This window comes from Spinacia oleracea, chromosome 2 (assembly GCF_020520425.1).
Source record: "Spinacia oleracea cultivar Varoflay chromosome 2, BTI_SOV_V1, whole genome shotgun sequence".
NCBI classification, from domain to species: domain Eukaryota; kingdom Viridiplantae; phylum Streptophyta; class Magnoliopsida; order Caryophyllales; family Amaranthaceae; genus Spinacia; species Spinacia oleracea.
The window spans coordinates 102135092-102151045 of NC_079488.1; the positions used below are offsets into that span (position 1 = coordinate 102135092).

At 32.0% G+C, this 15954-nt stretch overlaps 2 protein-coding genes across 3 annotated transcripts; both read left to right on the plus strand.

The window, feature by feature from the left end:
- The first annotated feature begins 2333 nt into the window (after positions 1-2333).
- On the plus strand, positions 2334-11067 carry LOC110795800 (transcription factor bHLH18). 2 transcript variants are annotated; one of them, XM_056837546.1, is made up of 5 exons: positions 2334-2589; positions 3572-3631; positions 8464-8975; positions 10251-10712; positions 10835-11067. In XM_056837546.1, the coding sequence occupies exons 1-5, from the start codon at positions 2349-2351 to the stop codon at positions 10910-10912; spliced, it is 1353 nt and encodes a 450-aa protein (XP_056693524.1). In that variant the 5' UTR covers positions 2334-2348; the 3' UTR covers positions 10913-11067. The 2 variants fall into 2 exon arrangements, with proteins under 2 accessions (XP_056693524.1, XP_021856513.1); XM_022000821.2 differs by lacking the exon at positions 3572-3631.
- Positions 11068-12163: 1096 nt separating this feature from the next.
- LOC110795799 (cytochrome P450 76AD1-like) lies at positions 12164-15509 on the plus strand. Its single transcript, XM_022000820.2, has 2 exons — positions 12164-13476; positions 14770-15509. The coding sequence occupies exons 1-2, from the start codon at positions 12583-12585 to the stop codon at positions 15373-15375; spliced, it is 1500 nt and encodes a 499-aa protein (XP_021856512.2). The 5' UTR covers positions 12164-12582; the 3' UTR covers positions 15376-15509.
- Positions 15510-15954: the final 445 nt, after the last annotated feature.

Genomic DNA, 15954 nt, shown 5'->3' on the forward strand with positions numbered 1-15954 from the left:
ATGAAGAAATGTTTGGTCCTGCGGTAGAGATGTTTAAGTAATATGGAATTGGTGCTGAACATCCGTCGAAGGATATGGTGTTGTTGGAGAAGGTAGATGTAACGCTCCGGCCTTTCCGTACCTTAATTATCGGTAATAAATCGCACTTAACTGATCATTAGCAGTGGAATTAGACATAATTAATCCTTGGAATTATAGATCAATTTACCTCTTCGTCGGAGTCGTCGGAGGAAGCTGGTTCATACCGGCCTCCATATGAAGTCTTCTTCTCAACCATTTCTGCCTCCCCTGTAGTCTCAGCCCCACTACCCTCACCCATTTCCGACAATACCATTAAAGGAAACTTCTTAATCAAAGCATTACTGCTACACGAAGATTGAGGAGAACAATCTACAGAAAGCTTGAGGAGTAGAAGAAGATGGTGGACGAAAATGGTGTTCGAACTACACGAAGGAAACTCAACAAACTTTTTGGAAATGTTGGACAAATAATTGCCAACTCATTCTTGCCAAATCATCACCCAATTCCCAAAATACCCCACTATCAACTAACACCAATTAAATTAATAAGTTAATTCAAGTATTTTGAACTCCGCACCGGTCAAACCGGTGCGAGTATTAAGGGACGAATGGAGTAGTTAATGTGTATTGAGATTTTTCTAATTTTTTTTTATTTAAACAAGGCAAATTACGATAATTAATACTCCCTCCGTATTTATTTAAGAGATACACTTGGCCGGGCACGCGTATTAAGAAATATAATTGAATGAAAAAAAGTAATAAAACAAGTGGGGTTGAGTAGATATTTTAATAAGAAAAACAAGTGGGGACCATGTCATTTTAAGGAGTGGGGGTTGTGGGTGGGGTGTAGATATATTATTTAATTAGATAGTGGGGTTGATAAGTTACTAAAAATGGCAAGTGTATCTCTTAAATAAATACGGCCGGAAAAGACAAGTGTATCCCTTAAATAAATACAGAGGGAGTAATGTTTTCACTTTTATCAAAATTCTAATATTGGGAAAATGAGAAAGATTTAATGTCTTAATGAAAAAGTGTGAGGGATTAAATTCCTAAATGAATTTAATTAGTTAAAATAATCACCGGATACAAATTTTGATAGAATATTAAGACATTTATGTGATACCCCTATAAGAAAAAATGTAAATAATATTTTAGAAAATAAAATAAAAATGTAAAGAAAAAAAAAAGACGAGTATTATATAAACTAGATTTTAGCCCGTGCGATGCACGGATTCTATTAAATTGTTAAGTTTAAATAAAACTCCTATGTACGTAGATACCAATTTTATATACTTCGTATTAGATTAGATTAGTTTTTGATTTTGCATTGAATTTTATTTTCGATTTATTTTTTTTAATTATGAGAGTGTTGATTTTTGGATGAAATTGTATATGCGTAATATTAATAATTAATTAATAAAAATATCTACGTGGCACTTAATTATTTATCTACGTGGAACTCTACTTTTTTTAATTCAAAATTAATTTTAAAATCTTATTTTTCATTGGCCGAAACCATTAGATTTCCTACGCGGCGCTCTAATATTGGATTAATATTTGATTTTAAATTGATTTTTATTTATTTTATTTCAGATTAGTGTTTGATTTTGGATGAATTTTATTTTAGATTTATTTTTTAATTATTAGAGTGCTTGATTTTAGATGGATTTGTATATATTAGTAATTAATTAATTAATTAATTAAAATATATACTCCGTATGTGGCAACTAATTAATTATATACGTGGCAATCGATTTTTTTTAATTCAAAAATAAATTATGAATCTTATTTTTCATTGGCCGAAACCATTAGTAATTCTACGTGGCGCTCTAACAATTCAGAAAATATGCCTATTGGATTAATGTTTGATTTTAAATTGAATTTTATTTATTTTATTTAAGATTAGTGTAGTGTTTGATTTTGGATAAATTTGATTTTAGATTTATTTGTTTAATTATTATAGTGTTTGATTTTTGATGGAGTTGTATATATTAGTAATTAATTAATTAAAATATCTACGTGACACCTAATTAATTATCTACGTGGCAATTGATTATTTTAATTCAAAAATAAATAAGAAATCCTATTTTTCATTGGCCGAAACCATTAGTAATCCTATGTGGTGCTCTAATAATTCAGCAAATATGCCTCATTTATATATGTATATTAGATTTGCGTAAAATAAGAGTTGTTATTTGTTTATAATACTCCTCAAAGCATTGACACTAAAAGTTGGGGATTTGTCCCTTATTTATCTTGATTCAATTTGATACGGAGTATGACAAATTCAACCAAATGTCTACAGTCCACTCAACAGTGCAACGTATGGCAATCTTGAGCGACGGCCATAATTCATCACAAATACCGAGGTTGAATCAACATACATGGTCTATATCTGTCACGTGTTTCACATTTATTTTAGCACAACCTATATTTAATTATTTATCAATCACTCACTCACTATATATTAACTTGACTCCTTCTCCAACCTCTCTAATCAATATATCAACTACTCGATCAACTACTCAAGCACTCGCTAAGTTCATCTTCATTTTCTCCCTCTCTGGTTAGCATTCTCTCCCTTCCTTCTACTTGATAATTTATTCAACTAATTAAGTTGTCTTTTTGGAGGTTAATTACTTTTAGATTAATAAATGCATTATTCTTTGAACTACTGATTAATAATTAATGATTAATGATTAATGATTAATGATTAATGATTATCTCATCTCCCTCGTACTTATTAGCATATCTATTGTGTAGAATTTTCAACAATGTCTTGTTAGTCGTTAAGGAGGGTTGATACCCTGGTAGACCTTATTGGTATCATGTGGTATTGGGCAATTGCCCGATCCCTCGTATTAGACTATATTTTTCCAGTCGTTACAAAATAATGTGGACTTGTGTACGTTAGGTGATTTAGATCATAATTTCAAATTCCGTCTCATCCATTTGATATTTTGTAATATCCTTGTAAGAGTAGTGACTCGATCATTCGAACTAGAAAATATTAAAATAAAATAAAATAAAATAAAATAAAATCATTTTGGAAAATGTTAACTTTTGCGTTGTTTTTTTTTTTTTTGTGTGTGTGTGTGTTAGAACCCGGTTCACCTTTAGGGTTAATCCGAATTCAGGGTGAGTTATAGGTGGATAGATTTCAGTCCCCATCCAATTGTTATTATATAGTTATATGGACATTCGACTGCAAAAGATTTTACGTTTACATTGCTTATATTATGTGCACCAAAAAAAAAAAGAATTCCTTCTCTATATATATATATATATATATATATATATATATATATATATATATATATATATATATATATTGTTTTTTTGGTGTTATACCCAGTTCACCCTTAAGGCTAATTCGGTTCGGGGCGAGTACTGGGTAGATAGGTTCCAGTCCCCTCCCAATTGTTATTGCGGGGATAGAACACGAATTCTCCCTATCAAATTTAGCCTCAATCACCACTGAACCAACATACAATCAATTATTATTAATTGTTTACATTTCTCATCTGAGTATTTTCTTACTTTCCTAGCTCGAGGTCAGCGGGTCCAAGGTTTGAGGAAGGCGGTACGAATAAAGTTCCGGGTGACAGGTGTAGTTTGGAATATTTTGATAAGGAAGTAGGTTGTTAATTTTATTTATTTTTTGGCATAAGGAAGTGGGATACTAGTGTGTTTCATCGCCTTAAATCATGCAGTTATAGTTAACTGTGTTTTTATTTTGGGTAACTCCATAATAATCATTTAGGTGGCCTGAGGCTGAGGTATTAAAAACTACAATAAGGTGACTTGACATTTCCTAATTACACCTTTTTAAAAAATTACAATAAGGTGACATTATAAAAATAACAATAAAGTTTAAAATTTCACCAAATTTCTATTTTTCTATCACCGGATATTTAAAAATAATTTAGGCCCTGTTTGACAACACATATAAGTCATCTTAAATGACCAGGTGCTGAAAATTTAAGTCATCTTAAGAGAATATTGTTTTGGCAAATAGCTAAAATAAGATTTAAGGTGATTAAATTGGCTGAAACTGAAAGGTTAATGTGATTTTAACGTTTGAAATCAGTCGACTGAACTTCTAATGCGAATTGAAGTACTTGCAAAGGAAGTTTTACAAGAGTTCCAGTGACTATAAAAGGGCATTTTGTTTTATGGAATTTTGGGTAGATTAGTTGCACTAACGTGATGCATGATTTCATCATCAGCTTGTTTCTATCTATAGTTTGATAGGTGTACTTTTTATTGGTGACACATGTTACTGAAATGAAAACAAAATTACAAAAAAAAAAACTTTAATTTGTAATAAAGAGAATTAGTTTGGAAATACAAATTAAAGCACTTCAAAAATACATGGAGTATTTGTTAACAATTTTATCACACAATGTGAATCGTAAACTTTATATTGCTATTTTATTTAATACTTGAATATAAAAAAAATGTGAAAATACACACTATATAAAAATGTATAAAAGGTTGCTTCTTCGATCAGTTTTACCAAATAATTTACATAATTAGATATCTTTCAATTTCAGCTCACACCTTTTCTATTTCAGCTAACTTACCAGTTCAGGCTCATTTTCCATTAGTGTTGTAAAACATAGCCATTAATTTTTTCTTCTATTTCCCCTTCCAAGTTCCAACTTGTTTGGTAATGAAGGGCCCAACATTAATAATTACATTTTGTCATTTTCTGAGGGAACAATGCTTCTCTTTTCAGCACGGCATTCATGTTATCGAACGACGAACGGTACACATTTATTTTAGACATCTTTCAATTCCTGTAATAAATGAGGAAAGATACAGAGTGCTCCCCCACAGAGTACATACTATTAGTACTCAAGTACCATAATAGATACCAACACACTTAACATCTGTTCTTAAATAGTTGCACAATTTTAACTTTAACATTATTTCACCTGTTTTATCTTGACCTCAATTTTCTACAAATAAATAAAATTAGAAAGTATTACTCCGTATGCAAAGTATTTTTGGTCTGTCTTAATATATATTTTAATTATATTAACTTTTTATAATTTTTACTAACACATAATTATAAGTATTGATGATCAAAGTTATGCGTAGGTAAACATGAAATTCAAAATAATACAACTTTTATGAAATCAGGAAATATTAGATACTAATGTACTCATTATTCTTATTGGTATCATGTGGTAACGGGCAATTGCCCAATCCCCGATATTAGGGTGTAATTTCCTGGTCGTTACACTCTAGTGACAAAAGAATGTGAACTTATTATGTACGTAAGTACGTTAGGTTATATATTGTTTCAAAGTCCATCTCACACATATGTAATTTTGTAATATCCTGGTAAGATCGTAAGAGTAGTGACTCGATCATTCGAATTAAAAAAAAAAAAAAAACCATGATGGAAATTGTTAACATTTGCACATTCGAGGGTGAAAAATCCTGGTAGGTGTATGTACATTCGAGGGTGAAAAATTGTACATTTACATTATGGTTGTTTACATTTCTCAGTTGAGTATTTTCTTACTTTCATAGCTTGAGGTCGGCGGATTCAAGATTTGAGGTCGGGAGATACGAAAAAATTTCTATAGTTTGCAAAAAAAAAAAAAAAGGGGGTGTAGTTTGGAGTGTTTTGACAAAGAAGTACTCCCTTCGTTTCTTTTTATTTTTTAGGTTTTTTTTGGTGTTTTAAAATGTTCTTTTATTTACATTTTCTTTTATATTTTCACATAAATGTTTTAATGTTCTATCAAAATTTGTGTCAAATGATTATTTTAACTAATTAAATTGTCATTTAATCTCTCATACTTTTCTATTGGGACATTAAATTTTTCTCATTTTACCAACATCAGAATTTCGATAAGAGTGAAAACATTATAAATAAACGTAATTTTTCTTGTTTAAATAAAAAAAAGAGGAATCTCAATGCACATTAATTAGTCGTTAATAAACGTGTAAAAGAAAAAACGTAAAGAACCAAAAGAAACGGAGGGAGTAGTTTGTTATTTATTTCGACATACGGGAAGGAGAGAGTAGTTTGTTACCAGTGCCTTAAATTACACAGATATGGTAAGGGATGGCAATTGATCGGATTCGGGTCGGATGTAGTAAACTCCAAATCCGATCCATTTAAAATTCGGACTCTAAAATTGCATCCATATCCATATCCATTTAAAATTCGGACTCCAAAATTGCATCCATATCCATATCCATATCCATATCCATATCCAAATCCATTTAAAATTCGGACTCCAAAATTGCATCCATATAATATCCAAATTCGAATCCATATCCAAATCCAAATCCGAATAATGCGTTAACTTTACTTACATAGAACTTGTATTTCTTAATTTTAAAATAAATTAGAAATCATATTTCTCATTTACCAAAATCTAATGAGTTTCTAATAAATTAATAAATACAAATGTATGCGCTTTAATTAAATATATTAGATTAAATTGGGAACTTCCTTTAAAAAACAGTTATGTACGAAAAATAATACACTTTGAAATAATTTCGAGTCAGATTTGGATTCGGATTCGGACTCGGGTCGGAGTCGGGCCGGAGTCTCTGCAGACTCCATATCCGATCCATATCCATTCGGATTCGGATGTATTTAATCGGAATCGGATTCGGACTTTTTTTTTCTCGGATTCGGATCGGATTTTTTCCTTCGAATCGGGTCGGACTCGGTTCGGATTCGGATGTGATTGCCATGGTTAATTACTTCGTATGTTTTTCTTTTGGGTAATAATAACTTAGGTGGCTCCGAGATACTTTCTCCTTCTGTTTTTACTCGTAATATATGTCACTTTTATGCATGCCAATGCAACTTTGATCATCAATATTTTTAGTTGTTTTTAAGCAAAAACTATAAAAATTGATATTTTAAAGATACACATTGGAACGAATCTAACAAAATTACAAATGACTATTTTGAAAATAAACAGTGAGACGAATCCAACAAAATTACAAATAACAATGATTTATCTTAAATGTAAATCACCAACAATAGTCAAAATAAAATACGTAAATTAATAGTGTAAAAAGTTTAAAAGTTACGAGTACTAAAAAAAAACAGAGAAAGTGTACGAAATTAAAGAGAGGTGGCCTCACTTTTCTTAATTACACGAAGGTGACCTAATGCTAAAATTTATATTTTTCTATCACTGGACATTTAGAAATATTTTAATAATATTTTTTTCCTATTTTCTGTCAAACTTGTTTGGTAACAAAGGCCCAACATTACAACAAGTCAACAATGACTACATTATATTATTTTCTGTGGGAACAATGCTCACCGCATTCATGTTATCGAACGGTACACATTTATTTTAGACATATGGCCATAAGGGACATCTCTTTCAATTACTGTAATAAATGAGGAAGATACAGAGTGCTCCCCACATCTTTATACTATAGACTACGAGTAGTATCTGTGTAACGTTGATTGAGTGTTATTTCATACGAAGTATGTAATATTAATTTTAGAAAACAAAGGTTTATAAATTGTGTATAGCTTTCCCTTAAAAAAAAAAAAAAAAAAAAATTTGTATAGCTTCTAAGATAAATCAAAAGATACTTTGTTTTATTTGATTTTTGAAGAAATGGATAAAAAAATTTCATCAAAACAAATATAATAGGGATATGCTAGATATTTCACATGGGGACACTAGAAAATCAAAGATTTTAGGAGTTCATTGTAAAATAGAGATAATTATTTATTCTTGTGACATAACTATTGAGTAATTCAACTTTGTAGTATTTCGATGAATGGATCAAGAAAAAGCTTCTACTCCGTAATAAATACTCTGTACGAAGCTATAAGTGCACACTCCGTATATGTTACATTGTTACTCATAGTATGGATAGTTGGATACATTTAGTTATTTAATACGGAGCATTAGTTCAAATATTAATGCTTGGAATTAAACGATGAATTAATAATATACTCCGTACTCCGTAGATTTATAAAAAAAAAAAAAAACTCGGTACTTTGAATGACCGTTTATTTTCATTAATTCTCAAACGTAGGCGAGGTAATAGGTTCAAATATTAGTAGACACTTTTACACGTAAATGAGTCATTTAAATTAAAATCATTACATGATAGATTGATCCGGAGTAGGAAGCTACACTACACTTGATGACTTGACGTGGTTGTAATGTTGTATGTCTTTCCATCGAGTTAGTAAATTGCATCCGCTCTTTATACCTCTATTGTCGGTTAAGGTTAATCGACATAATAACTGTACGTTACTACGTATTTTTATTTCTTTAGATATTTAGGATACATTATATCTTGAGAAAACTATCTTAACTTTAGTGTATGTTTCCTATTAAAAAAAAAAAAAAAGATGGTTGAAATAAATGTACCACTCTAGCTAGCTACATGCCTACATATGAATGACAATTGCATCTACTCTTTGTAGGAAAAATGGAAATACAAACAGTTCCTAGTTTGATAAACAATTCTCACAACGAATATAACCAAAGTGAAACAACAGAAGCTGCATCTTTTGATGAACAATTAACTGCTGCATTACTTGGTGAAGACTTCCCTTATCCTCTCCCTGCTAAAAACTGCACTACCTATCCTGATCAGTCTCACTGGGATTTCGAGTACGACCTCGTCGATCAGTTTATCACGCCGCCTTCTTATTCTTCCAATAGCAGTGCAAGCTACGACTACGACAACAACAACAACAATTATGATGATGTAAATGATAATACGATGGTGAGCCCTGGTGTTCAAGAGCCCGGCCGCCAGTCGAAAAAGCGTAAGGAAGTGATCACTGAGAAGCAAGCAGTGAATGGAGGTACAAGGAAGAGAAAAAGGCATCCTAGCCAAGTTCAAGATCACATCTTAGCTGAAAGGAAGCGCCGAGAAGTACTTGGCCACATGTTCATTTCTCTCTCAACCATGATTCCTGGTCTTAAGAAGGTACACATACGTACTCCCTTTGTTCACTAATGTTTATGTCATTTTGCATTTTGCATCTTGTTTTAACAATTAATATCTTTAATAATGTGTTTCTTGTAAGCGGTCATGATCAATTATGGTCAATTTATGATAATATCATTATAGTAAGATATTATGATACATATTTACCACTTTTTTAAATTTCAGGTTTTTGTATTTATTTATAAGAATTTAATTTTATATTTACCGGCTTAATTTTATGAAATGTTTTATATTTACTGCCTCTTGACGAATTTCATCAATTTTCCGTCAACCAAACATTTTCAGTTGGAAACCTAACAACGAAAAGGAAAATTGAAATAAATTGGTTAAGTGAGGCTCAAAGAAGGAAAATTGTATGGAATCTGTTAAAAAGTGGTGAATACAAACGTTTCATAACAATTAATTAAGGTCGTAAATCTAAAATCTATACTAATATATTAAAAGACGTTTGCAAGAAAGTATACAATGCCACGTGGCGCCCTACTCTTTCAATTTGACACATGTCATTACGTGTCATCCAATATTATTCAAAAATTACAAATACAAGATTTGAATCCATGACTTGGTGATTGGAACCACTAATGACTTATCCACTTGACTATGCAAATTTATGTGTTAGATTTTGCAAACGATATACTACCCCCGTTCCTAAAAGTTCTTTACGCTTTCCGTTTTAGTCCGTTCCTGAAAGTTCTTTACACTTCTACTTTATTCCATTTTTACTCTTATTTGGCCCACCATAACTTACCCACTCACAATACTTTAATATTAGTTTCCACCCACTCACATTATTGGACAATTTATAGCCACTCATTTTCCATTTGTTACCCCACCATCACATGTTCACCAAAATTCCTTAATTACCGTGCAAATAGTAACCGTAAAGATCATTTAATTAGGAACGGAGGTAGTATAATAAAGTGATAGTAAAGAAAGAAAAATGATTTTAATAAAAATAGGAGTTAAATATGATTTGTTTTTATTATTTTTACAGAAAAATAGGCATAGTTACAATTATTCAAGTGATGACTCGGCCTTTGGGGCATCGCCCGAGCCTAAAATCTAGTTACATTTTATAAGGTGGTAAATACAAAAACATCAAATTTAAAAGGGGATAAATATGAAAAAATCCTTATAGTAAATGTGAAGAACATTTATGAAGCTAATGAGTGCATGTAAACAATTTTTTTGTTGTTGTTGCTTAGAAACAGTAATTGTGTAAGTGTAGTGTTATGATGATATATCATGATGCAGATTGATAAAACCTCGATATTAGGAGAAGCAATCAAACACATGAAACACCTTCAAGAGAAAGTAAATGTACTTGAAAAAGTGTCTGCCCAACAAAAGAGTGCGAGGTCGTCAATGGTGGTGGTCAAGAAGTATCAGCTGGGAGTGGAAAATGACGACAGTGACGACACCGGTAATGGTTCATCGTCTATAGTCAGCGACAATAGCGCTAGCGACAGCGGCGGTGGTGGTGGCTGCGGCTCCAACGGTGATAGTAGCAACAATGCAATGAATCTTAACAACTCGATACCAGAAATCGAAGTTAAGATAACGGATGAGACCCTTCTCTTAAAAGTATATTGTGAAACACAAAACGGGGTTATGGCTAAATTATTGAAAGTGGTGGAAAATCATCATTTGAGCGTAACTAATTGTAGCCTTTTACCATTCGATAAATTGGCCCTAGACATTACTATTGTCGCACAGGTAAATTTTATGAATAGCTACATATTAATATTATGACGTACTTTTTTTTTAAATAACTACCTAATATAGTAATATGTTCTCGTATATAATTAATTAAACTTTTCTGTTTTCATTTTTTGCAGATACAAGAGGGTTTCGACATGAATGTGAAAGATTTTGTTAGATCTATCCGCTCTGTCCTCAGGCCGGCTGGCATCTAATTAATTTAGGCCTCTCTTCCTCTTGTTTGGATATGTCTACCTTAGTACCTTGGTCTTGAATCTATGTACTAGTACTACGTATTTGTTATCATTTCGTTAATAAACTAACTTCTTTCTCCCCTATTTTATTATTGCAATAGTGCTTTTGAATTTAATTTGATGAGATGCATGTTCAGTTAATTTGTTTCAATATACTTTTACAATATCAATTTTTCATAACTTTACTAGTATAAGTATGTAATTAAAAATATCAATATTCGAGTTCAAAATTAAAAAAACATGTTGAAATGATAATATAATGTCAATTAGAGTTTGGCAATGAAAGCTCATCGAAACACAACATGAACAGAGATGTTCACTATTCTTTTTTTTGTGTCAATTATAGTTTTTTTTGGTAATGTAAATAAATTACAAATGAAGAGAGGTAATTCGAACACATAACCTACTCCCTCCGTCCCGGAATATATACTTGCACCACTTTTCTTATAAAGCCGTCCCGGATTACTCGCACCGTTTCTACAAATGGCTTTTATTAAATTATACTTACCTATGGACCCACCTATATCTCTACTCCCTAAAAAAAAAAATATTAAAACGTGAGTCATTTTTCACTACCTCTTTAGAAAGTTGTCACATTTTCCACTATCTATTTAAAAAAAAATACTCCACTATCATATGTTATTATTAAATAATAAGTCTATTACATTGCATTAATCTATACGTCGGTCAAATTGGTCATAAATATTCAATTTTAACCACTAAGTCAAGTCACCAACATATAATTGATGTTATAAAAAAAAAAACATATAATTGATCGGATCCTCATCCAGAGGTTACATATAAACTGATTAAAATATTTAGTGGTTCAAAATTTTTGGTAGGTGAACCACTACATGTATAAATTTGCGTGATGTTTGAGTACTCTCTCCGTCCCTTAATACTCGACTAGGTTTGACCGTCACAGAGTTTAAGGAACTTGAATTGACTTATTAGTTTAATAGATAGTGGGGTATTATTTTAATGTAGTTAGTGGGAAATGTGTAAAGGAGTAGAGTATGGGTTGAATTTTTTATTATTTTTTGTATGGAGTAGGGGGTAGGTGGGTTAATAGGGGGAATGAGAAATACTATAATATTTCCATTTTTAAAAATATGTCAATTATTAAGAGACGGCCCAATAAGAAAAACAAGTCAAGTATTAAGGGACGGAGGGAGTATTTATTTTATTATAATACTCTACTCCGTATAACGGAGTACGAATTATACCGACTAAATTGTCGGATTTATATTTCTTTAATTATAGGAGTAAAGTAACAATATGTTGTTTTCCGGGCTAAAACACGGACTACTACGTTTCCCATTAGTGGGTCAAACATTCCAACACCACCGACGATGGTCAACACGTGAATCAGCATGTTGACTTGCCACGTAACCACATATACCTTCTAATACATACGTACGATCAAGTATATAGGAATAAAGTAATTAACAAAGTAAAGTAATTAACAAAATGTTGTCTAATAAAATATTAGGGCTAAAACACGGACTACTACGTTTCTCATTAGTAGGTCAAACAATTCAACACCACCGACGATGGTCAACACGTGAATCAGCATGTTGACTTGCCACGTAACCACGTATTCCTTCTAATAAATACGTACGATCAAGTATATGTACAAAGTATTCCATAAATCAGATAAAATGGTATACTATTACACCGCATTACTGCTTCTCCTCCCCCTCGTCTTCACCATCTTATTCCTCACAAAATTGTTCACCAAATCAAAACTACCTCCAGGACCAAAACCATGGCCTATCATAGGCAACATCCACATGCTCGGCGACAAGCCTCATCAGGCGGTCGCCGAGCTTTCCAAAACTTACGGCCCTATAATGTCTCTCAAACTAGGGAGCAATACTACGATAGTTATATCATCCCCTGAAGTAGCCAAAGAAATGTTCCTTAACCATGATATGACCGTATCTAGTAGAACGGTCCCACATGCTGGGAGAGCCTCAAACCACGATAAATTCTCAATGGTTTGGCTCCCAGTGTGCCCTAAATGGCGAGACCTTCGTAAAGTTGCCACCATTCAGTTGTTCACTAATCAACGACTTGATACGAGTCAAGATGTAAGGCACAAGAAGGTTAAAGAGCTAGTTGAGTACGTGCAACAATGTTCCCAAAAGGGTTTACCCGTTGATATTGGCAAGGCAGCGTTTACTACTGTCTTAAATTTGTTGTCAAACACGTTTTTCTCTATGGATATGGCTAGTCATACTTCTTCAAAGTCACAAGAGTTTAAGGATCTTGTTTGGAATCTGTTAGAAATTGGTGCAAGGCCTAACTTATCTGATTTTTTCCCGTTAGTTAAGAACTTGGATTTGCAAGGAGTGTTGAAAATAACAAGGGTTTACATGAACAAGTTGATGAAGATTTTTGATGATATCATCGACGAGAGGTTGAAAGATCAAACCGAGGTTAAGTATGATGTGTTAGACACCCTACTCAAGCTTGTCGAGAACAATGAATTGAGCCTTGATGATGTCAAACATTTACTCGTGGTAAGATTTAAATAATGCATGTCTTTTTTGTTTTTTTGTTTGTGCATAGTGTACCTGATTTACTTGAGCTTAGACCTTAGAGCTTAGCACCGATTCTATTCATATTCATTTCGTGTTTTATGCTTTATTTATCGTGGGTGAGTATCTGAATAATAATTTTTATATATAACGAGTCTCGAATCTGAGACATCTTTTAAGCAGTATTAAGCTTATATAACTTGACTCACTCTGCGTTAGTACGTGTCTTTTTAGTTTTTGTATATCATTTTTCTTTATTTTCTGAGATAAGGATGGGATAGATTAATAATAAAAAAATATGTATGGGTTGATATATGGTCTTATCGTATCCACTAATTAATGATTTTTTAACGGGGTAGTTGGAAGAATTGTTTAGTTTATCAACAAGTGAACAACTTTAAAGGCACGTAGAAACATTTGGACGTGTGCCAAATAATTAAGTGATCTAGCTCGTAAATACGGAGTAGTTTAAAGGAAAGAAAATCATAAACGATTCTGAAGGAGGGAAATTCTAAACAAATGGAAATAGAGCTGCGGATGGCGCGCGCCTGACACGAAATTGGATACATGTCAACGTGAGTAAATGAGTAACATGACACAAGGCTTGTAGTAAGTCTGACATCGCATAAGAGGCACGCTGATAGTTAAGCTATGTGGATCTTATATAGACATAATTTTTAGAAATTAAGCATGTACTAAACATAACGGCCTAGCCTGTATATCAGCATACTTATTTTTAATCAAATTACGGAGTAATCCAAAAATCTTAATATAAGTAAACTGCGGTTAGCAAGGCACGACCCTAGCCCGACATGTGAAACGGGTCTAACTTATGAAAAAGTAAACCGTTTCTTAGCCCTTTTCCGTCATGACTCATTAGGATACGAGATACGCTTGTCTGACACATGGATTGATATTGCAGACTTGTTGCAAGTGGTCTAGCATGGTTGATATCTTGATATGGTTATTAAAATACCTCATTTCTAATATTTTTTGGCTCGTTATTTCCCAGACAAAGTGATAGTATGAGATCGATAGTAAATGTACAATTTCAATAAAATAAATTAGACCATAGTAACGTAAGCACAATCGTTTTATTGTGCCCATTTACCTTACTTATATAATATCTTCCTTATTGAAGCGGGTGCACCGTCTAAAACTATCACGTCATGTTTACAAATTTATGTTTTAAAACTTTCGTGAAAGTTCTTTAGAATATTTTTGTTTGAAAAACATACCAAATTGCTTATCATTGTATATTTGGTTTGTGTTTAGGATTTGTTTATAGCAGGAACAGATACAACTTCTAGCACACTAGAATGGACGATGACAGAAATATTGCGTAATCCAGAAACAAATATAAAAGCTCAAATCGAGGTTGACAAAGTACTTGGGAAGGATGAATCTATGCAAGAGTCAGATATCACAAAATTACCATACATACAAGCAATTGTTAAAGAAACATTGAGAGTGCACCCACCTGCCCCATTTTTGGTCCCTCACAAGGCTGATAAGGATGTACAATTATGCAACTATTTAGTGCCCAAAAACTCAAACATTTGGGTTAATGTATGGTCCATTGGGCGCAACCCAAGTGTATGGCCTAATCCGGAACTATTTTCTCCTGAAAGGTTTTTAGATAATGATATTGGTTTTAAAGGACGAGATTTCGAGCTCATACCTTTTGGAACGGGAAGACGGATGTGTCCAGGAATGAACCTTGCGTATAGAATGACACATTTAATGTTGGCTACACTACTTCACTCATTTAGCTGGGAGTATGGTCATGGTTCAAGTCCAAAAGATATAGACATGGAAGAAAAGTTTGGGATTACTTTGCAAAAAGTTAAGCCACTTCTGGCTTTTCCATTTCGTAGATGATCGATCTCTAGGTTTTGAGAAGTTAGGTGGTTTCCTCGTAGTTTTTGCCCCGTTTTTCTTTTTAAAAGGTCTTATACACAAAGTGTTGTACAATAAATTCATTATATACTACGTATCAAGATAATTTTATCCAACATTTTTATAATTTTTACTTTTTATTTATTTATTATTTTTAATATATTTTGATTAACTTTTATATTATAAAATGAAAATTGATAAATATAAATTTTAAAGGATTAAATTATTAATTTTATATATTATTTTGGATTTAGAAGATTTTTTAATTTTAAAATAAAAGCATTTATCACTGAAAAAGAACTTTAAGCTTTTTTGAGTTTCTTTTACTACGACGTACAATATTTATTATGCATCTTTATAAATAGAAATTTACGTTTTTAAAAAATTCGTACCCAAAGAGCGTCTATAATATGAATCAAGCAAATCTATCCTCGATTTTCTACCAATTTTCTATTAAGTAGAAAAATCTTACACGATATCGACCCGGTCGACATATTTGACTGAAGCTTTAATAGATACTAGCAAGTCTAGAATTAAAATTATACTTCTAGCAAAGTATGA